General features: G+C 31.8%; 3 protein-coding genes across 9 annotated transcripts; 1 reads left to right on the top strand and 2 right to left on the bottom strand.

Moving 5' to 3' along the window:
* Positions 1-4,664: 4,664 nt before the first annotated feature.
* On the bottom strand, positions 4,665-10,230 carry LOC113399963 (actin-binding protein IPP-like). Its single transcript, XM_026639297.2, has 10 exons — positions 9,910-10,230; positions 9,296-9,440; positions 9,068-9,206; positions 8,726-8,891; positions 7,781-7,960; positions 7,535-7,698; positions 6,884-7,019; positions 5,779-5,989; positions 5,418-5,638; positions 4,665-5,346 (listed from the first exon to the last, which is right to left on the bottom strand). Exons 1-10 carry the CDS (start codon positions 10,066-10,068, stop codon positions 5,110-5,112), a joined length of 1,758 nt encoding a protein of 585 aa, XP_026495082.1. The 5' UTR covers positions 10,069-10,230; the 3' UTR covers positions 4,665-5,109.
* A 622-nt stretch (positions 10,231-10,852) lies between these two features.
* Positions 10,853-16,317, top strand: Crebb (Cyclic-AMP response element binding protein B). 7 transcript variants are annotated; one of them, XM_026639313.2, is made up of 7 exons: positions 10,853-11,012; positions 11,328-11,495; positions 11,689-11,838; positions 11,931-12,093; positions 12,391-12,462; positions 13,410-13,532; positions 13,640-16,317. In XM_026639313.2, the coding sequence occupies exons 2-7, from the start codon at positions 11,343-11,345 to the stop codon at positions 13,828-13,830; spliced, it is 852 nt and encodes a 283-aa protein (XP_026495098.2). In that variant the 5' UTR covers positions 10,853-11,012; positions 11,328-11,342; the 3' UTR covers positions 13,831-16,317. The 7 variants fall into 7 exon arrangements, with proteins under 7 accessions (XP_026495098.2, XP_026495100.2, XP_026495097.2 ...); XM_026639315.2 differs by having other exon boundaries at positions 13,643-16,317; XM_026639312.2 differs by having other exon boundaries at positions 10,856-11,012; positions 13,628-16,317.
* A 5,178-nt stretch (positions 16,318-21,495) lies between these two features.
* LOC113399975 (UV excision repair protein RAD23 homolog A) lies at positions 21,496-22,911 on the bottom strand. The gene has a single exon (XM_026639309.2). The coding sequence runs from the start codon at positions 22,721-22,723 to the stop codon at positions 21,725-21,727; it is 999 nt and encodes a 332-aa protein (XP_026495094.2). The 5' UTR covers positions 22,724-22,911; the 3' UTR covers positions 21,496-21,724.
* Between the last annotated feature and the right edge of the window lie 1,499 nt (positions 22,912-24,410).

Here is a 24,410-nt window from a genome sequence, read left to right on the forward strand (position 1 = left end):
TGTGTGCTAAAGGATATTACAATACTAATGACTTTTTAGTTGACTGCACACCTTGGGAATGAAATGGTCGCCTTCAGGCTGTTTCCAATAACTAAAATATAATTATTATTGTACATGCAAAATGGAAAAAAAAATATCCCGCTGAGTTTCTTTCCCCGGTTCTTCTTAGGTCTGAGGTGTTAAATACCGAACCGGTGGTAGATTTTTTGACTATCAATAAGCAAGTGCAACTTCTATATTGAATAAAGATTTTTGACTTTGACTTTGACTAACAACATTTCACATAGAATATGAGAAAAATGAAGTTTTCAACGTCGATGAAACTGTCATCGGAAGTGAGTAACTTTGAAAATAAAGTTTAAGTAGATGTCATTAGTTAAGTTAAATAGTGTTGTATTATAAATAAAGATATATAAATCAAGAACTCTGTAGTGCACAATATAGCTAAATTATAAGCAAATTGCATGGAATACGTAAATCTAAGATTTGTTGATCTTTATTCCTTCTTCAATGGAATAGGCTATACAAACATCGCATTTCGACTTACTATTTAATAAATATATTCGATGAAAATAACTTAATAATAAAATCACATACATATATTTTTTTAATTACTTAATGTCGTATTCATAATTGTTTGATGCGCTCGTATTTTTAAATTGAAAGCGATCCAAAAATATACAGAAGATATGGATTTGCACCCAAATAGATTTTTAAGAAAACTTATAATATACAATTTTTTTATCTATATCTGGTGTTTCTAAGATACAATAATCATACATTTGCGATTACAGTACCAATTTCATTTACAAAGAAATTCTTTCGAGATCTTAGAAGCTTTATAAACGTGCATATATAATTGAAATACTATAAAACTGTACTATCACTAACAAATAAAATACTTACCAAAAAATGCGATTAAAATATGTTTTAAAATCCTTAAATATTATGAATGTGTAAAAATTAAACAATATTATCTTATGAACACAACTTAAAAAATGCAAAGCGCAATATTATTACTTGTCGCAAAATCTGCTTCAATATAGCAAGTATTTAATTTTGTTTTGTACATTTAATATCATGATATACTTTACTTTACGTAACATACAAATTGCTACGTTACCACACCAAAATCTCTAAACTATTTTGGCATTTTTTTATAATAAGGAAGCGAAATTAATGTTTAAAAATGTCAATAAAATCTATCTGTCATTGATCTGCACCGTCAATTTATCGGATAAAGAAAATGTTGCTCAGAGAAAGTCTACAATACATAGTTACTGATAAAACATGTCTTACTCAATAAAATAGTACTCAATAAAAATACTCAATTAAATGGTTTTAGTTATTGCGTGTATAATATGGAGCGCGCGGAACATTATACTAAAGCAACAAAAGCGAATACAAATTCATGGAAAAGCGAAATGACGCGCGCTTTTGGTATAACGGCTGTGTTGTCTTAATTACGAAATAACACTTGCTTGGGTATTCAAATTCTGTAAAAAAAACTGTTTTCGTTAATTAAAAAAACTACTAAATTACTGAATGATGATGACTAATGTCATCGAAATGCCACTTACTTAAATAATAATTACACAATAAGTGTAATTTATTGGCTTATTTTTTTAATTAGTTTTTTGATTCCAAGTCACCAGTAACAAGTGAAAATTTGAAATAATATAGAATCAACACATAACTTAATTATTTCAGGTTACATTGAGATGGTTTTCCTCAGAAATTGACAAATTTAAATCGGAATAAAATATTTAAATAAACACAACATTTGTTGTCAAACCATACAGAGTGGACAGTTTTCGGTTTTATTTTTACATGTAATATTTAATGACTTATTATTACTATCATATTTATTTACGTTGCTTTATACTCTCACGCCTGCATATTAAATAAATACACAGGTATTTTATGAAAATATTACAGTTAAATTATATTTGGATGCCTCCATTTTTATGGTGAAATATTACACCAAATCCGTCGGAAATCAATCGATACATACGAAATGTTTCTATTGTAGATTTCCGACGGATTCCGTTTTACTGTTAGTCAAGTAAAACGGGATTTAGTGGACTAAAAAAACTAAATAAAAACTACATAGCCAAACTCGGTACCAAAGCCAGATAAGATAAGATGCCAAAAGGCAAAGTTTTAAGAAGCAGGTTTTGAACCATTCTCTATATAAAAAAATCTCTTTTCTCTCTTTTTCTTTATGTACACAATACATTACTTAATTTTATATTTTCAATCAGTTAATTTTCTTTCAGCTATTATATTAATAATTAATATATAGACATGTTATGTTATATGGACGTAAATGACATGACATTGAATGAATAAAAAAACGAATATAATATTTTTAAAGTTTAATATAAGATTTGACAAATTTACAAAATATCTAGAGATTTGTATAAAATAATAATACGATTTAATAAAAATATGTGGTTCTTTTTTCATTATCCTACACGAACATTGGCGCTTGTATTTCTACAGCGCTGTCACGCAACAAATGTCTAGAAAAACAAAGTATGTTCCGCGCGCTCCATCTGTCTTTGTTTTTTATTTAATCTAAGTGTTTTTGTATAACATGTATGTCAAGATGATCACATAGTTGGTATGATCTTGATAGCTAACTATCAAATAATATAATTTCGGTATTCTGCCGTGGATACTTTTAGCGGCCCAACCGAAAACGCAGATCAACTAGGAATTATTCGGATGTCAATACTTTGTCTGTTAATAGTCTGTATTTTATTTTCTCTGACATTTAACGTTATAGATTTGTTGTGAGTTTGTGATCTCTATTAATATTTATGGATGTCACTTAATAACCCATATAATACAACCTAAGAAAATTATTTATATAAATTATTTTAAGCAAAAGTAGTTTATAAACATGCACATGTTTATAAACTACTTTTTAACAAAAGGGAATATGCATTTTTAATACAAATATGCTAAAGTAAGCCGCTCATTTCACAAAATATTTTCGCGCGCACTGACTGTGAAGCCCAAAAATGTTTATGTAATACTTTTTTATGTTCCTTTCAATAATAATATTTTCAGTAAAATAACACTAAATCCGTCGTAAATTTAATATATAAGAAACGAAAGGCTTTTAACAAGATAAGTTAAGTAATACACACGTATTATATATCGCTAGTCGCTATTTTCATAGAAAAAATATGGAAGTAGTAAATGCAAGATACGTACTGTATTCGAACAGTAATTTCCTTCAAATAGAACAAAACCTTTTTTTACGATGTAAGAAATAGGCGAAAAACTTAATATCTTTATTTTTATTTATAGTATATTGAGATAAAAAAGAAATATCACGTTACATGCATATTCCCTATAAGATCAGAAAAAATCTCAATATAATAATGATCGCCAGATAACGGCGGTCCGTCTTAGTCTAGGGAACTGCGTAGAACAATGCATACGTGTTTCATCTTTTGAATTTTTAACAGTCTTCCTAAATCTATTGATGCGGATTCGGCTTGATCGCTTGATTGAAAAGCTTTATGTACCCTATATTATTGGGGGAGAACACAAGCGACACGCTTACGTCTCCAGCGGCATCCAGTAAATACATCTCAAATGCACTTAAGCGAACAGACAGCGATGCAAAATGAGGCGTACATACGATTTAGAGTGCACGTCGTTATAATCCGCGACGCGCCTATCTTAGGGTCACAATTGCCAAATAACCGTACAGCCCGTTCGGAGCAAACGACTGCCAAAGGTTCCAAAGGGGAAGCGCCGTTGTGGCAGCAGCCAAGAAATCATGCGTAAGACAGACTTCTTTATATGTTACCGAGGCAGTGTAACACCACCGACCTGTACTGTCATTACATATCATCATCATCAGGAATCATAACGACATAATTTTATAAAATTAGCATTATCTAAATTTTCTAGCTAATGTCCACCCGGAGAATGGTTGGAGCTTATTGCTTCAGTGTGTTAGTGGATACATGTGTGGCACATTTCACCTCCCATATGCAGGTTTCCTCACGATCTTTCCCTTCACTGAACACGTGATGAATTTTAATCATAAATTAAGCACATGAAAAAAAAAACAGATTTGAATTACGGAGAAATCGTGTCATATCGACTTGATTTTCTGGGTTCCCTATTATATGTAGGTTTTTTATATTATGAAATGTGATTATTCAGCAACGAACCTTTCACATAGGTAATGATAAAATTGTTAATGTTTTAGGACGAAAATAGGCGTTGATATAGACAAATACAATACCTCCTACTACCCAGACTCCGCGCCAATAGCCCTAGATAGTGTCACGGAATTTTCTTTAGAATTGTTTTAAAGGCACAATTGAACCCTGTATTATTATTGATAAGTATAACTTTATATATTTAAGCGCGCCATGGAAATTATTAAGAGGCACCATTCTTCCCACTTTATCAACAAAAATATAACATTATTTTTAATCTTCGCAAAATATTCGAATTTATTTTGATAAGCTTAATTCTGTTTGAATATACAAATAAATTGAACTAACATATCTGTTTACATTGAGTTTTCTGCGATAGATATGTGAAAAAGTTTCACACAAATGTAGCACAACAACATACAAACATAAAATAAATAGCCTATGTTCTATATCAAGATATTATATTATTTGAGACGTATACGAAAATAAAAATAAATGAAATAAAAAAATTATGTTAAATAATAGGAATCTATTATTTAACATAATATTGAGTTTTGTAAAAAGAATATTCATTTAAATTATCGAGATTTTTTCTGATCCATTAATTTTTTGCCTCATATAATATCATTAACGTTATCAAATTCCTGAGATAGATATTTTGAGCCACTTTATTAATGACACGTAATAATAAATATGAACTCAATATTTTTATTTAGATAATGTAATTTTTTTTTACCGTTTCTCTAGACACGCGGTCCCCGATCAGACGGTCGTCGGCGTAAAAGTATGCCTATAATGTGTCCTCTACGACCGCTAAGTAGGATCTATTTTACACGCAAAACATTACATTTACAACAATTACAGTCACACATAGGAGATATACGTCGACGTCCTCGTACCTGAGGCGGGACGGAGTTCGTCAGAGCAGGGCGGCGCCCGCCTCGGCGCGCGAGTGCGGCAGCGGCGGCGCCGCCAGCCACGCGTCGCGCACGGGCTCGTACAGCTCCACCGACGACAGCGTGGTGCGCGCGCGGTAGAAGGCGCGCTCGCCCGCGCACTCGCTGTCGCCGCCCGCCACCAGCAGCACGCCGTCCGCCGCGCCCGCCGCGCAGCCCGCGCGCGCCTGCTGCAGGCTCGCCACCTCCTCCCACGAGTCCTGCACAGAGGGCGGGTGAGCCGGCGCCGGACCCGGGGGTGCGCTGGGGGCGCGGGGCGCGGGACACTCACGTCGTCGAAGCTGTATCTCTCGACGGAGGCGAGCACGGTGCGGCGCGGCGCGTTGCCGCCGATGACGTAGAGGTGCGCGCCCAGCACGACGGCGGCGGCCTGGCTGCGCGCGTGCCGCATGGAGGCCAGCGCGCGCCACTTGCGCGACGCGGGCTGGTAGCACAGCAGGTCGCGCGTGTGGCGCCACGTGTGCGTGCAGCCGCCCACCACGTATATCAGACCTGAGAGACTTACTTGTTACCGTGGTTTCGCGATCATTCTTAACAAATTTTAAATCGAAGCTCGATTACGCTTCGTTCGGCAAGAAATATATCATAATCTTAATAACAATATAGAATACGACGAAATGATTAAGCTGTACCTTCAAAGTTAACGACGCCCATTCCGAATCGCGGTTCCGGCATTCTTCCGGATAGCGTCCACTCGTCGGATATAGGATCATAGACCTCCACGGAGGCACCCATGTCCGATCCCACCCATCCGCCGAAGGCGTATAGATTTCCGTTCCATGCAGTGAGACCAAATTCACATCGAGCTTCTTTCATTGGTGCTATATTTGACCATTTATCAGTCTGAGAATCAAATAACGAAAATTAAATGTGAAATATCTACACAATGTGAAAATTAGTGGACTTGATAATCGTAGCAAATGGTGTTTAATATCAAGGTATTCTATACGCGTACTAATTAATGACAAATTGAGTTTGTCTTTATCATAAAATTTTACATACTCGATGTCAGGGGTAATGAAAAAGACAGGTAACTAAAACCTGTGTTTTTCGGGCTTCGCCCCCGTGTGTGGAGGAGTTATATTACATAATAAGCTTGCCCAAAAGTAACAGCATAAAAGATTGCGAGGATTGTTTCTTCTTACAAACGATATATTTTTTATATTCATATGTTCACATTAAGACACAAAAGGTTATGGTTAATGTACAAACACACGCCGAGGTTAGTTTGAAATAGACTGGACTTATTAGAGAGCCATAATATAAAATGACTTGTATATTATTTTGTTATATTTACAAAAAAATTAAATGGACACTGATTCAATCGTTTGTTTCCACAACACATTAGTTTGTTTGGCAAAATACATTGTATTGTATAGTAACTAAAATAAGATTCCACCAAATTTAAAGTCATTAAACGGTTATTCTTATGTGAAGTATTAGCTACAATATAATTACGCTAAGAAAATACTAAGATATTTCTTTATGACTTTTCAACCGGATTATAATTAAATTCTCACAAACTTAACATACTGTACGCGATAGCGATGCTGTATAATCTTTTACTTGATTAGCTTTTTATAGAAACATAAAAGAATAGACCATTGCAAATAGTGGTTGGCGAAATGAGAGTACTTAGCTATACCAACCAAAGGACACAATATTATTTATGGATGTGTGTAATGTGACCATACTTTAACAATATCGAAAGCCGTATTAAAAAATAATAATATCTACCTGTGGATCATACACTTCACCATTAGCTAATATCTGACTGCCCTGCTCTCCGCCCACTGCATAAACGCGTCCACCCAACATAGCAACTCCTGGTTGTATACGCGCTATACACATTGACGAGAGTTCCTCCCATTCTCTTGAAATAAAAATTACACTAATTATATTTGTAGTAGAGAATGAAATATTATTATACAATGACGTCGTTAATAAAATAAAAACTAAAATTGCGTCATAAACAACTTCTGTTACAGAGGAAAAACTAAATGATTTATTTGTAAATATTATAACCTGCAATTTTAATGTTTTGAGTTATTTTTTTAATCAAATATTGCAAGGTGAATACGAACATTTTCTTATATCCTACAGGTTTGAAATTTCACATGTTTGTTTAGTTTCGATGACAATTATAAGTATGGCCTGATACTCCATCTAGGATCGGCTCTAGTCGAGGGAAATCCTTAATGGTCAACTGAACAGATACGAAATTCATACTAAATTACAGTAGTATACCGAATTTCGATAAAATATCCTGAATCTGATTTAGCACCTAACCCTAAAATCGTTAAATTTTACAACAATAACAAAAAACTTTCCAAAATAAATAATCAAAGTAGTGACCCCTGACCCGTGACGCGTAGGAACAAATCGCACCTCTTATGCAGGTCGAACTTGAGAACCGAGGAGAGTATGTTGTCGGCGGCGTGCGGCGGGTGCGGCGCGGCGTCGTGGCACGAGCCGCCCGCCACCACCAGCATGCGGCGCGCGCGCGCCCGCGGCTCGGCCGACAGCGACACCAGCGCGCCGCGCCCCGACTTCTGCGCCAACACCGACCGACTGTTACGTCCTTTATCTATAGCGACGCACTTTGGGCCCCGACTATTAAGTTCTTCGACTTACCATATCGACTCTGACTGTTTTCAAAGCGACGACGATGGAGGGATCTTGTACTGTTTTAATTGCATCGTCCAAAATTTGCGGCGAAATAAGTGGTAAACGAACGTTACTTAAAACTTCAAAACAGTGACGTCTTCTGTTTGCCGGATCATATTCCAGCCACTTTAGTGCTGGATATAAAACCTAGGTGTTACAAAATAAACAATGTATAATATAAGCAATAGATTTTTTGCAACCTAATCTTTCATGACTTCTAACATATGTCAAATTAATTTTAATTGGTTATATGGACTTATGATTATTAAATCTAAGTAGGAAAAGGTCTAACTAGAACATTTCCTATATAACTAAACCTCCAACTAGTGAAACGTCTATATAGCAGAAAGACCAATGAACAAATCAATCATGTTTTGATAGTTTTATATTTTGCTATATATACAATTTTCTATTTAGACGATTTGACAAATAGACTAGATTTTTGCTACTTAGACTTATTGATCATAAGCCATTATATGTAATACCATTAAATTATTTTGCGACTAAATGGTGATTTTATTACTACTACTATTATTCCATTACAGAAAGTAATAAAAGCAACCAGAGTGTTCAAAATTGTAGTCATATCATACACATATCATGAATATTGGATACTATGCAATAAATAATTTACATTTGGTTTTATTATAGTTCTACATCAATCATTTACACAAAAGGGTTTGCCTTATAAATTACAGCAAAAGCAGAAAAAATTGAAAATATTTGAGGTAACAAATTGTTTTTTATAATATATCATTTCTGTATCCTGATTAACTTATATTTATGTTATTGTTTACAACAACCTATTTATGGTTGTTGTAAACAATACAATACATAGTAAAATAAGACGAAAATGATTCATTAGTTCAGATGTAGTGGTCAATAATATAGTTATAGAGTATTAAATAATACCTGAGCTTCATTATCCACTTTAAGTTGCTCTGATGACAAAAGTGTAATGAGTTGTTGCAAAGGCAATTCCAGTAATTCATCTCCATTAGCAACCAAATTCCAATTAGCCTGGGCATGTGTTAATGCTTCTTCAGCCAATTCGGTACAATTATGGGTTTCTGCAAACCTGTAAAAAAAATATTCATTCTCACTAACAAATTTATCGAGAAATTTGCAAATGAATAATCCAACTCCATTATTAATACAGGCTACCTTAAACCCTCAGTTAACGAGAATTATTCTTTAAGATAATTTATATTATATGCCTATGAAAGTATAAATTTCTATACTCAATAAATTTACCTGAATATTCCGAGAGCATTTGAAGGATGTAGCTCTCTCTTTAAAAATTCTCCACAACCAATTACAAGTTCTCTAAGTTGAAACATATCAGCTGCGATCATTAGGTGTTGCACAGTGGCCTTATCAATCTCAATTTCACCTATTTATTTAGATTAAAGAAAAACTTTGATTAGGAATTTTGAATTTACTTTAATCCATTTAGTAGTAATACCAAATTAGAAAGCTTACCTGTATATATAAAATCAATAATCATAGGAAGTATGCCTGGAGGTACACTTGGAAGAACCACACGACCTTTCTGGCTTTCTTCTAAGCCTACATTAAACATTGCATCAAAATATTCACAACTAGCAGCCAGTACCACTCGATGTGCCTGAATAAAATGACCTTTATTTTTAACAGTATATATTACTAACTTACAAAATTTTACTTAATAATAAATAAAATAAGGTGGTAAGTTTTCTTAACAAAAGAAACTAAAACAAAATTAAAAACGATGTATCAAACCTTAAGTAACAAAAATGTTTTTACATTATAAGTTGGTATAAAGATAGATAAATTGCTTTATTTGTGTAAATTTAAACATGGTGTTTGTAAAATATTTAAATCTAAATCTTCTATGTATGTTTGCACTGAACTAATGGAAAAACCTTACAATAACATGAGATTACCATTTATTCCCCTCAATGGGATCATATTCGTTCGTACAATTATTAATAATTAAAAATATAATATGCTTATTTACATATTTTCATTACATGAAGGCAAGTATGGGTATGAGTATGCAGATGACTCAATCAAAACTTATTTGTGTATAATTAAAAAAAACTAATGGTTCTTACCTTAACCTTTGTTTTTCCAGATATTAGATCTATGTCACAAAATCTGCCATCTCTTCTAAAGTGGTTTAGATTTATAGAAACCTTACTAGCATATTCGCAACATTTGTAGGGTCTTGAACCCTCCTTATTAATAATTTTGTCGTATAAAGTTGAAGACATTATTTCGTTTAAGTATTAGAATGTACCATAATTTTTTAAATAGTCCTACATTATATTTACAGTTGAAATGAAAAATGTAACTTAGGCTTAACTATAAGTATATTTTAATAGAAATATTTTATTTAAAATTTAATAAATGTCACTGCCATGATCATACGTCACTGTCACTCTTGTGTTAAGTAAAAGGAAAAAATTAAAACTTCGTATAGGTTTCCGGTATAATTAACCAAAAATAGAACAATTAATAAGAGGTATATCTAGTTTATTTTACAAAAGCTATTTTATTATTACTAGCAGTTTTTTTTTATTTTAACATTTTATGTTCTTATAATTGCTGCTAGACAAATATATAGTAAGTAGTAAACACACAACTTAGTCATTATTTACAAACGAAAGAGTATTTTATAGTCTCATAACTTTTGATGTATACATTTTTTCTTGTTCATTATATTTAGAATGTTTAACAACTAAAATAAATTGTTAAATTATGTAAACATGTACCATATATTTATTAAATGTTAAGTTGATAATAATAAACAAAAATTGAATAGGTGTATTAACGTTTCTTTGCATAGTTTACATACTATAAAAGGTTTTAGTAAATTCATTATTTTAATAAAATTAATTAATTGTGTTGTTACATGTATAAACTAGAAAGTACACAATGCGTAGGTAGTAATTTTGTACTATAATCTTTGGCGTAATGTAGAATAACATTTTGAAGTTTCTACTTCCTGCTGTCAAATTTAACTATGAATTTATTATATCTAGCAAAGAGCGCATGCGTCTGACAATATTCGCCTTTCGGCCATATTGTTATGACGCATACAAGATCATAGGTCTCCGCCAGTGACGAGTCTTCTCGCAGTTGACGTGGCTACTACGTACCGTCCCGTTCGCCCACTCCGGACGCAGCATATACGGTGACGAGGAATACGTAACTGGTGAGTGCTCGTACTGAAGACATCTTGCGGTCTGTCACGGTCGCTTACATTTGGGTTGTTAAATATGGTTATTCTATACGTTGCCATTTAATTATGTAAAATATACAAGACCTCAATGTTCAAAAAATATGTTGCGTATAAACTAATAGACGCAATAGGAAAATTTCCTTGCAATGACGCGATGATTCCCTTTTAGAATGCTTCTATCAAGTGTTTCTATAACCGATCCAGATTATAATATCGACGAATCGTTTAACAAGTTTAGTGTATCTGAAGTTCAAGGAATACACAGAATGGTGACCTTGAATATTTTAGGTGAGCATAGTGGGCATGGACGGAATGGTGGAGGAGAACGGCACCTCTGGCGCGTCAGGCGTCACAGACCCCTTGGCGAGTGCAGCCTCATCGGCAAGCACCACGCCTCATGTCGTCGTTACCAGCATTGTGCAACTTACGTTGCCAACGCAAGCACCATCGGCACAGGTGTTTATTTTGATAATTATCTCTAAATAACAATCAAAGGTGATAACACTATTTTTCAGTTTTCAAGTGTGTGCTTTTAAAAAATGCGATAGTTCATCGGTATATTTTTTATTTACTATGCAACATCATGTATTATAATAGGTAAATATCTTACTTCTAGTTGTAATGTCAGACTTTCAATATTTGTTTACAGGTCCAATCAGTTATACAACCTAATCAACAGTCTGTTATTCAGACAGCGTCTAATATACAATCAGTGCAATTGCCTAAGGGAAATGTTATATTGGTTAGCAAACCAAGCTCTGTTATACACACTACCCAAGGAACTTTGCAAACATTACAGGTTAGATATCTTGTTATACATGAATTCTTATAAGAAATATATGTGATAAGAATTACACATGGTATATTAAGTGGTTTATTTTTTATTAATAGATAAAGCCTGAACCAAACACATTAGTGAGCACACAGGGACAATCTTGCAGTGATGAAAGCTGTAGTGATGATGAAAACCCCAAAAGAAATTACAGAGAAATGTTAACCCGACGCCCCTCATATAGAAAAATACTGAATGACCTTGGTGGAGCTGAAATTGCAGGTATGTTTTTTGTGTATTTAGTTAAGTAAATAAATTTAGCAATGTGTTTTTGTGGTTTATATGAGTCAACTTAAAATATGAAAAAAGATATAAGGAATGTGCTTTTTTGAAATATAAATTTCTTCAAAAAATGAATCTTATATAAATAAAATTAGTTTCTAATTATTGTAAACAATGTGGTTTTATAAGATAGTTGATTAGATAGTTGGATTATCTAACAATATAAAATTAGGATCAATGGCAGATTCAAATTATGTATGTGGACACTCGCATGAAAAGACATGATAATAATTACAGAAAATCGCATGGGAAATAAAGCAGGATTGGAAAGTGAAGTGTCGCTGTCACCTTCTTTATCATTTGCTCCAGGTTAGTTAAATGTGCTGCAGCGAACACTTTTGTTTTGTGTGCAACATGTGTCACTAACCTGTTAAAGTCATTGTAATTATGCCTTTTTATTCTATGGCTTATAACAATAGGCTTCTCAAATATTTCACCAATTTTCATTTTAAAATAAATGTTATTGACTCACTCTACATTTAGATCTCTGTTATTGAAAACTGCTTAATTATTACTACTTAATTACTCCATATTTTTTTCATTTGTTTCCTTGTCCTCGTTCGATTAGAATTGCTTGTACCATTAAATGACAAGCATTGTACATGTGTAACATAGAATTTAATATTTTTATTATTCTTTCAAATATGGACTATTAAATTTGTTACAGTTATCTTTTAAAAATATTTGTGACACTATATTATTATTTTCCATTTGTTAGTATAGCATTAGTTTCTACAATGTTTTTTATTTGTATTCCCCAAAAAATATCACTATTTATAAAAGTAAACACCACTACAAATAATATTTCGAAATAATAAGTATAATTTATCCTTTGTCAGATGGATGACGTAATCGACGAAAGCTATAAGGCGGTGACGTCATGTCTGTATTAACGTCGAGTGAATAATATTGGGTAGACCGAAGTGTATCTTTGTTACCTACAGTAGAACTGTTAGCTAAAATATTCGTATGTTAAGTGATATAATAATTACTATTATGTTTTCACAAATTACTTATTCATTTGTGTACCTAATATAAGTGTCGTAAGCTAAGTTTTAGTCCTTAGAAAATGCGCCAAAATCGTATTGTTTTTTATTGCGCGCATATATTCTACTCTAAAATTTAAAGAAATAGCACAATCTTTATATCTTTTGAAATATACATAAGTCAAGACTATACATTGATATTTTGTTGACATTTGTAATGACAGTTTTCCATCATTTTGTGTTTAGCTTAAAATATATTTGTATTTATAGTGATTCCAGCTGGTGCTTTGCAGACTGAGAGTGGTTTGCATACATTGGCTGTATCAGGCGGAACTGGAGGTGGCGCGATAGTGCAATATGCGACAAATCAAGACGGGCAATTCTATGTACCCGGTTCGTATTTATATTTTCTTATTCTTTGTCTATTAAGAATAAAAAAATAAAACTAATAATTTTGATGAAATGAACAAATCGTGCTATAATTACAGGGCCTATCCTAGAAGATCAGACACGAAAACGTGAACTACGATTATTAAAAAATCGAGAAGCAGCAAGAGAATGTCGACGTAAAAAGAAAGAATATATAAAATGTCTTGAGAACCGAGTCGCAGTGTTAGAAAATCAAAACAAAGCCCTTATAGAAGAGCTAAAATCACTAAAAGAACTATATTGCCAACAAAAAACAGAATGAGGTCCAGCCGGCTAACCAGGTGTGCCGCTGCCCTGCCGGTAAGAGCCTAGAGGCACACAAATTTTTGAAATTGTACTACATTCAGAGTACACACTTGGTTTCGTCCAGGTTAAAGTGCCGAGGTGGACTGATAAGATGTCATGTATAAATCTCTTAAAAGCAAAAAAGTTGATTTTTGACAAAAAACATTTTAACTTTACTATTAAATTATAGTAGTATAGATATTTTTCAGCTGCATCTAACAGTTTTTAGTTTGGAATCCACTGTAACTGTAGTTTCATAAATAAAATTTTCATGATAGCTGTATAATGAAAATTGAGGAATAATGGTTGAAGTAAATTAAAAATTAAAAACTATGCAAGCAAAGTCATACAATTGAAATTGCAATAGTTTTCTCGGTTATTTACAATTCTCAACAATAGATAAAATCTATTATAATTAAACCTATTCACTGTTATAACACTGCCTGTTGATACTGCATGTGTCAATCGATAGGTGATCATAACAATTTTTATATTTTATTGAACATGTCTTAAACATAAGTAACTTCAAATTTGAAATTAATTATTGTCACCAAAAATTAGTTTGCTATAATTGTTACTAATTAACTAACTATATAAATGTTAATAACTTATAGGTTTTATGAAAATCAATAAAATAATATGAGTAAATGATTCAATATAATAAAATATTTGTCCTCACACAAGCAAGGGCATTAGTGCATTAGATATTTCATCTTAAATACTATAAACTTATTATGGTTTGTGTTAAAAGTAGTCAGAGATCTTTACTAGTCTACAGGCTTAATCCTTAATAATAACCATTGTATTATAAGCCCTCTATTTTAAATATGTTTTATTTATGCACAAGCTATTATTTTACGATTCTGCATAACAATCAGGTTCATTCATATATACAAATCTCCATATAATATGTTTTAAAATGTTCACCAAAAAGTCCATTATACTTGAATTAAATGGGATTCTTTTTGTTGACCTACTAAAATATTTTATTTTATTTTGATATATGTGAAAATATGCAATAAAAATCCTGGTGTCAAATGTTTTATCACCTTGAATTAAGGCATTTTTTAAAATCTTTTATATAAAAAAAAAATGTAAATCTTTATTCCCTAATTCGCAAGTCTACATACAACACTAAACTATATTGTGTAATATATAATTATGTATAGCCCAAGATACAGAAGGTTATAATTTTAATTCACTTCAACTGTTACCTTATAAGATAAATTTTATATAAAAAAAGATTTCATTGATTTGACATTTTAACATTTAACTTTTGTTATTTTTTTATAATGTTACCAGTTATACAGAAAGGTATTTTATAGCAATTTGTAAATTATACAACAATTAAGGTAACTTAGAAAGATATTTGTTTTAAAAGAATGTGTTAATTTTTCGTTCTATCATTCCAAATCAAGCCTTGGTCTTCAAAAATATGACTATATTTTTTAACACAAATAGGAAAACATACTCAGTTTTATTTGGCATCTTGGATGTTAATGTCATAATATTGATCTAAAAAGGATATCAACAAAAACAAAAGAATACCTTGACTGGACACTTGTGCCATTTACTATTCTAAACTTTTCATTTATTTTAATTGTATATATTCAATTTTTATGAACTGCTAATATTATTATTAACATTATTTTCTGTTTATTGTTGCTCTTTAAAGATATAACACAATTTACATTGTCATATTTTTCTGTGATGGGACAAGAGAAAGAGATAGAGTTTACACATTGTAATTATAAATGAAACTATTGTAGTTGCTTAGGTATTCTTAACACCATACAAAGGTGTTTGTAATGGATAAGCCAAAGTTAATGTTTAGTTTTTTGTGCAATAACAAAATTGCAATGTACAGTTTTAGCAAAGTACCGTTATTCAGTCCTTTATAAAAAAAAATATTAATTGAAATGAAAAGAAATGTACATTATGTATAGATAGTATAGATTTTATGTATAGTGTATTTTAAAGTTTCAATTATTTTGTATATATACATATTATGTATTTGTGAACAGAAGCTGATGTTGCATATCATCCAAAAGAATTCTCAATTATGCTGATAAACAAAATCCTTATACATATTATTGATTTATACATCATTTCGGTTCACGAAAAATGTAAAAATATTTTTGTGGAAGGGTAATTTAGTTGACTTTTGAGAGTTAAAATAAGATTTTTATAAGCTGTCATTTGCCATGATTGATATGTGTATAGTGTTAAAATAGTTGTACCTTATTATATTATTTGATCTTAATTTGAGGTTATTGTTATTATAACAATTGTTTATTGTGTTTAAGCATATCATATCATGGCAAGTGATAGAAGATTTAATGTAAGACATTGTGAAAAGTGCCTTTAAATTTAAAATGAATAAAGTTTATACCGACATAGCTTTTTATGTTAACTTATGCTATTTATAAATATTAATAATATTAACTGTTTTGATGTATCATAATGTTGTTTATTTTGGTTTCTGGTATTCTGCTAATTTAAAAACAAAACTATATTTTTTACAATAAAAAATGCCCTTAATCCGTTTTATGCAATTATGTACACAATTTGAAACATATCAATATTAGTAACATATCAATTTCTAAACTGTTTTGCAAATTCACTTATAAATAATCATAAAAATGATTATAAGTTTTGTCTGCCTGTCCTAGGCCATGATTTTTATACATCATTAAATATTATTCAAATATTTTTTATGCTCCATTATATATATAACATTTGATTAAGTATAGTTATATAATCTTATTCTTGTTATAAAACAAAATTATTTTTGGAAAAAAAATCCCTGAACAATGTAAGAATTTGAACTGTATTCAGTCAAGGGCAATCACTGAATAAATATACATATTTATTCATATGTAAAATATTGAAGGTGATTTTAATAATAATATGGTAAAGGAATAAAAGTACGTACGTACATACATTATCTTTTCAACTCGTAAGTACATACATTTATTGTAGGTAATATATTCTCTGAATGTATACTGAGCAGCTAGCCGGATACATACACTACCTACCTCTGTTACATACCCGTGCTTCGTAAAACTTGGCTACGCCTTTAGTAGCGTCAGATCGCAACTTCAACGAACTTAAACAATTAAAGCTCATTACAAAACCAAGTCTGATGTTAAACAACTATCTTTATTTTTAGATTCTCGACTTTTCTCATGTAAAATTAATATCTGAATAAAAATATAACTTACTATTTACAAAAATGTGTCACTATTGTAAATGTTTTTAATTTTGGGACTTCTAACGCATCAACTGACAATTTTTAAGACGCATCTGTTTCAACATATAACATTGGTCCAGTTAAGCTTTTTGTCAGAAGTAAGTTTTGTAAAAATGTAAAAGATTTTAATGCGGTTTTCATCAATAAAGTGATTCAATATGAAGGTTTATACGTGTAATACAGGCATATTATAGAAGATATAGATAGATATATTATAGAAAAAACCGGTAATTTTAAATTTCCTAATCAACAAAAAAAACAAGTTTTTTTATTGATTGATGTTTGATGAAGCGTCGGAGTTTCGAATCCATTGTCCATTGAAGACTTCAATCCACTTGGAAAATATAAACTTTGAGGGACTATACAAACGCTCGAATATTCTAATATCTGTATAATCTAAATGTTCTTATATAGCGGGTATAGGTCTATTCACTTACAAAGGGGCGCCCCTCCATGACGTTAATTTTATCGGAACTTCGAAGTAAAATAAAAGTTGATTTAAGTAGTGGAATAATAATGTACGTACTATAAATTAATAGCAAGCTTGGGTGAGCGCCACCAGGTCCAATCTAAACCATCCAGGGATCCACTAGAATACCCAAAACCACCAATCACCGGACTTGACTTTATCACCTGGATTAGACCACTACTCGAATATGAAGATACCACTGGGTCAGTTAGGCCCTGACCCACTAGTCAACTGGTAGCCGAGGCTACCATTAAGGAAATAAGGGAAAGGAAAACCTCGACGCCCTTACCAAGCTTGACCTAGGCAAGGTAGGAAGACCCCCACTACTGAAATACACAAAATATTCATCGAAATCGGTCCAACATTCTACGAGTTCATTTACACGCCTACAGAAGATTTATATATATATAATAACACTGACATAGATAGTAGCAACACTTGCGTTGTTTATTTTCTGTAAATGTGATAATTATTAATCACTTAACATAAACTGAAGTTCAGATGTATGTGAATTCTAAGCGTCGAACAAAGGCCGCTGAAAGAAAATCTTGTTCTATCTGGGCGCTATAAATATATGTACTCCCTGTATACTGTATATATGTATAGCGCTTAGGTTGTGCTTCCCACCAGTTCATTTCCTATAATAATATCAACCTGTATATAACAAACTTAGAAAATTAATTTAAAAAAACCGCCGATAAGATAAGATAGACTCAACTTGTAGCTGATTTTCAGCCCACACTTACACACATGTTGCCAGCAACGTATAATTTGCATACATATACATACTGTATGTATGCAAATTATATAATAAAAATATACTTATGAAATTTGGTGTTTAATTTATGAAGAAATTAGTTATAGGATTATTTTACTTTGTCAAAGCTATAAATATAGGTATTTTCACTTTATGATATACATGTTCTTTAAGTTACTAAAAATCAAGTTTACTTTAGATTTTTTCATTTATATATTTTCATTACTCTTTCACAAGGCACGATGCCTCACTATCTCCAACCTGACATATTTGATATCGAACTGAATTCTAGTAAGGCTCATTTTAAATATAAAAATTAATTAAATATTTAAAAATATATATGAATACTCCTGACAATGAAACTAATGCTATATTGGTAAATCATTTAGCTGCTACTATATTATCACATATTAAACATGATTGGAAATTTTACATACATTACTTAATAATGTCGACATTAAACCTAGTAACGAAGAAAATAGGACCGGAAACATTTTCATTGAGAGCTTTGAAACGCTTAGCTAGTACGTATCTTCCAATACGTCACTGTCGAATAACATGACCAACCGACACATTTGTTGCTTGAATTACGTCTTAGAAAATTCGAAAGCATATTTTAGAAAACATTACAATTACTTTGGTTTGTTATAAATACAAAAAGTAAAATTGTCTGTTTAATGATCAGACCTTTGATTAATTCAAGTATCTATTATATTCGATAGCACATCACCTCCTTGTTCTCCAAGCTAATGGAGTTCGTTATAAACTGCCAGCTCCTGCAGTACCTAGAGGAGTGAGAACCAGCTGATCTTAGCGACCGCCAGTACGGTTTCCGTCGGGGTCGATCAGCCGGTGATCTCCTAGTTTACCAGACTCACTAGCAGCCAGTTTTCAATATAAATAGCCAGAATTGACGAATTTTAAGTTAGAGCATGCACCATTGACAAAGACCTTGATGCTCCGATCTGTTAAAAAGCTGGTGATCCAGTTATATCATTCCCCGGGCAGCCCATAGGAAGGAAGCTTTGACAGAAGCGCTTTGTGCCACACGCGATCGTAGGCCTTCGTTATGTCCAAACTGACTGGCTTTCCTCGGTCGTCCAAAGTCGAGTTCGACGCGAAGAGAGAGCCAAAAATTTCAGCTTTCTCCTTCGGGCCAATGACTCACCGTCCTTGTGCAAAAGAAGAAAAGAAGGATAACAGAAATTCCTTAAGACAGCCTTGGCGAGAGAACACAACGCACGTGTTCCTGAAAGGAGGCGCACCAGACTCTCGCCAATTCTGCCAATGTACTCCGTTTTCGCCTTTGCAATGATGGTTTTGAAGGACCTAGAGGCAGAGTTATATTCCTTTTTGAATGCGCTAGTATTTCAAATCAAATCAATTTTATTCAAGTATACTTCACAACGAAGCGTTTTTAAATCGTCGATATTAAATTACTACCACCATTTCGGAAAGCAGCCTCCAGCGAGAAGAAACGGCAAGAAACTCGAATTTTATACCAAGAGACGCCAATGCTTTACCTAGGCTTAAAATGAATAACGATAAATTTTCTTTTCATGGAGTGTTCCATATTATTGAATACTTAAGATACCTAAGAATTACAGAAATTTGTTTCGTACCGTTTTATGGCGCTTTGAATGAACCCTCTGACGATATTTATGCTTCCGATGTTTTTGGATGTTTAAAATTATATTTAAAATATTTAGACAATTTCGTTTGTATGAATATTATTGATCACTTAAGATGTTTTTAACTTTTTGATTACCATATTTATATATGACGCTGACTGTACTAGAGAAGTTTATTATCTAGGATAGCAAGACGATAGTTCAATAAATAACTATCATCACCTGGATCTTTTACTATAGAATATGTGTACAGTATTTTTGCTGTATTTAATCAACTTATATAAAAATATTTTTACGTAATAGAGTATACTGATAACTAGTCAAATCAATTATTATATTTTTCACTGCTGGACTTCTACTTGTGATTAAGATTCAAATGTAATAAAAAAAACCCATCAAAACTGCGCTTCTCCCCACTCCTCGCCTCAATGCGATACCACATTTTTTTATTGTGAGAGACATTTATTGCACCATTTGTTTTGCAGCAATTTTTTTTGGTTGCACATAATTTAAATAAAAAAAAAAAAGTATCTGTGTATTTTGAGGGGAAAAATGAAAGGTATCTAAGTACTTAAAAAGTCCATTAGAATAAAATAGAGTAAGTTTCGCCTACGCTATTTTCGATTTGTTTTGTTAATCAAATCGAATCCATAAAATATTGGCAATCTGGCATTTTATTAGACATTTGTTAGGGTGGAGACCCAGATATTATTTTTCTTCACCCAATACTATATAAAAACACAAGCCTAAGACTTGAAGAACGGTTTAAGAAGTTAGAAAAGTTTAGCCTACGTGAATTTAAGCTTGTGACCAATTTTGATGTTTTCAATTTCTAAACCATTTTTTTTAGTAACATACTTGCAACAATACTTTTTTTTTAAATCATCAACGACAATATTCAAATCTAGAAACATTTACTTGTTAAAAGGTATATGTAATGTTTTCCTTGATTGCTTAATAGTTAAATAAGAAAAGTAGTTAGACCCCATACAACATACTATATATTTTTTTTTAAATGTAGAAAATTATGATATTTGCTTGAAATAAAAAGAGTAATATAATAATTAATCATTAGCATTATTGATATTCGAAATTAGCAATTTAAGTCTAAGTCTTTTTTGTGCATATCAAGTTACAAAGATACAGTCAAAATGTAATGAATGTATTAAGGATTCAATTAAGGTATTTGGGCAGTAACAATTTCGATTTTCAGAAAGTTATAAAATTAAATAATTACACAAAGACAAGCCTTAAGAAAGTATTAAAACAACAAAAATATCCAAAAAATACTATTTTAGTTTGACACTATTGAACTAATTATTATACATGTTATTTGGATACTATTAAAGGTTATGCACTTTTAGCTAAATTTAGAAATGTATATGAGTTTCATACTTGTAATGAAAATAGCTTTAGTTTTGTTTTGTTCATGATTCAGATATTACTATAATATAACAATAATTGCAGTTTTAACATAATTGCTAACCACATTTTGTTTATACAAAAAGGATAGTTAAATGACATTCAAAAGATTAAAATAACAACAACTTCTTTATTTAAAGAGTTGAATAAGTCGTACAATAAGATATTTATTTTTAGACGTTTTTATCATGACAAAATATTTGGAATTTTAGTGCACATTAAGGAAATGTACAAAGCAGAAGGTTAGAACTATTAGGCTGTTTACTTAAAACACAGTATACAACATATTGTTACTTTGTTTTCCACATTCAATATAAGAAACTGATATCTTTGTTTAATTTAATCATCAAAATTTTGAGACAATAAAAAGTTGGCTGCAAGATTTTCATTTTTTTCACACGCAAAATAAGCTTGTATCACCATATGTTCTGGAAAACCCAATGCTTTTAATCGCTCAATAGCCTCTTTATCTAGAGGAGATATTTGAAGAACATTTTGAGACTGTGGTGGATTATCAGTAGCAACTTCATCTGGAGCAACAACAGCAGCTGCTGCAGCCGCAGCAGCAGCAGCAGCAGTTGGAGGAGTATTTACAGGTTCATTAAGCATCCTTACAAATGCTTGTTGGTGTTGACTTATGGCTTGCAAAAGAGCTGGATTAGTTTGGCCAATTTGTTGGAGTACAGTATTTAGCAAATTGGGGTTCTGTTGAATTACTGCACGCATTTGTTGAAATTGGGGTTGATCACGGAGGAACCCTAATGGATCATCATCAGAGCTTTCTTCGACTTCTTGTTCTTGGAGCAATTCTTCTGGAATACCTGTTATAAGATATTCCACAGCCCTTTCACGATTATTGAATGATGCTCGAAGTGCTTGTTCGACTTGTTGTCTATTATATCCCATATCCATTATGCTCTGGACTGTTGTTTCAAAGTCAAGTTCATTAGCTGTAATAGGTGGCTCAGCAGCACGTTCGGGTTCGGTTGCAGGTGTAGGTTTTGGATTTTCTTCTGCAGGTTTAGCGTTACCGTCACCACTTCCCGTTGAAGCACTTTCTCCGGCCTCTGGCGCCGAGGTCGATGATGCTTGTTGATGATCCGAAGATTTAGGTTTAGTCACCATTATAACGACGAATTTTTTTTCATCTATATTATATATACGCAGTTTATTGTCATCAAGAAGAATTTTTCCCGCATAAATAAGTTTTTGCTGATCTGCCGCATAATTTTTACCTTTTTCAACTTCAATTTTAAGCTTCAATGCTTTGACTGTTTCATCCGGATCAATTTCTATTTGGAACGTTTGTTGTTGTAAAGTTTTTAGTGTCACCAGCATTTTTCTTTTATACTTAATATAAAGAAACAAATATAAGTTTTCACAAATATCTAATCTGACTCGACAAAATTATCCAGTAAACATAACCTCGTTGCCAAGATCACTTTTTTTAATGTCATCAATGTTCGGATACTCTTTTAATCTAAAATGTTTAAATATTAGCAGATTTTTATTAGATGAACATAATATTATTATGAAATATAAAAAACTTATTTTAAATTACAAATAAATTATTTAAATTTGTAGTCTATATATGAATAAGCATTAATAAAATAAAGTAATATCAATATACAGTGTTAAAATTGTAATAATTTATCAACAATATCAAATATTACCATAGGTTCACGGCCGACTAAAAATTATTTATAATTAAAGAACTGTTTATATTGTATTAACATTAAATATAAGATTGCGGTTTATAGAAAATCCGAAAAAGAGAATCTTCTTTCATCGATATGTTGAAAGGAAAATGTTTGTAATAGGGTATTCTACTATGTTTGAAAAAGTACTTCAAAATGTTGATTTTTGTAATAAAAAGCCACAAAAAAATATTTCGGCAAAATAAACACGCTTTCTTGCCACAAAATTAAATGAAATTTTAACCTTTTTTATTCCCGCTAAAACGCTGAAGTCATTTTGATGACGTCAGATTGTTAAAAACAATAGTCGTGTATGTACGACCGGTACTCATTCAACGTTAACAGCTATAAATATTTGGTGTTTTTGGGAAAATAATGAAATAAAATTGCTATCGTTGCAGTGTTATGTACAAATACTAGCATTAAAACTCCAGAAAAATTGTTTACCAAGTGCCAGATGATATTGAAATGTTTTTACCACAAAAACAACAGTTTTTACCTACCTGACGCCAAACTATGGCGGCTCGTGTTTTAAGTCACGTGATATACAGACTAAATATTACGACTTTTAATTTTAATATAACAAATTAATAATGCGATTTATGACTCAATATCAAAATATTAAAGTATATTTTAATTTTTATCAAATATCATAATTTATTTTTCACTACCGAAAATACCCTATTAATATTGAGTTTAGTAATAAATTAACTTTTTTGGGACATAATATGTACTTCTTAGCCAATAACATACAGAACCAACCCTAGCCCTTTATCAATTATTGTCTGTGTACTGTCTTTCGGCATTCGTGCCTTAGTTTTTTTTATTTATGTCATATCGCTTTATCCTATTATCGAAAAATAAAGTCGTAGTTCCGTAACTATTGCAGTCGCCGCAGTTGCGGCCCTGTGGTTTTCAAAATATTAAAACAACATAATTTTATCTCGAATTTAACGGAATCGATTCCAGAGGCGACTCAGCTAGCTAAGCCCTAGGAATGGGGTCAAAATGGAATACTTACAGTTATATTTTCAAACGAAAATTCGATTGCAAATAGTTAATTTTTTAAATGATGTCGGGAAGCAAAAACTGTTTTTTAGGAAGGAACAACAATAAACAATCACAACGTTGTAGTTCTTTTAAAGATATTTAGTAACGAAATTTGTCTATCTAGTTTGCGACAATGTTAATCTTAGATAGTTTTTAATTAATTTTAGTTTAGAAAATGACCTTTCGCTGTGAGCTACTGTGATTGGCAGTGTCAGGTAAATCTTCAGTGCTGTGGACATATTTGAGAATACTGAAATTAATATCTTCGTAAAAAAGGT

The sequence above is a fragment of the Vanessa tameamea genome, chromosome 8, assembly GCF_037043105.1.
Source record: "Vanessa tameamea isolate UH-Manoa-2023 chromosome 8, ilVanTame1 primary haplotype, whole genome shotgun sequence".
NCBI classification, from domain to species: Eukaryota; Metazoa; Arthropoda; class Insecta; order Lepidoptera; family Nymphalidae; genus Vanessa; species Vanessa tameamea.

What these genes read in the sequence shown, in the direction of transcription:
- LOC113399963 (XM_026639297.2), bottom strand. Translation starts at nt 10,068, where the DNA reads ATGTCTTCAACTTTATACGACAAAATTATTAATAAGGAGGGTTCAAGA. An exon ending in CTGGAAAAACAAAGGTTAAG is followed by an intron (nt 9,441 to 9,909) that starts GTAAGAACCATT and finishes CATTTTATTCAG; the next exon opens with GCACATCGAGTGGTACTGGC. An exon ending in AGAGATACAGCTTCGACGAC is followed by an intron (nt 5,347 to 5,417) that starts GTGAGTGTCCCG and finishes CCCTCTGTGCAG; the next exon opens with GACTCGTGGGAGGAGGTGGC.
- Crebb (XM_026639312.2), top strand. Translation starts at nt 11,343, where the DNA reads ATGGACGGAATGGTGGAGGAGAACGGCACCTCTGGCGCGTCAGGCGTC. An exon ending in GAACTTTGCAAACATTACAG is followed by an intron (nt 11,839 to 11,930) that starts GTTAGATATCTT and finishes TTTTATTAATAG; the next exon opens with ATAAAGCCTGAACCAAACAC. An exon ending in TGGTGGAGCTGAAATTGCAG is followed by an intron (nt 12,094 to 12,390) that starts GTATGTTTTTTG and finishes TAATAATTACAG; the next exon opens with AAAATCGCATGGGAAATAAA.
- LOC113399975 (XM_026639309.2), bottom strand. Translation starts at nt 22,723, where the DNA reads ATGCTGGTGACACTAAAAACTTTACAACAACAAACGTTCCAAATAGAA.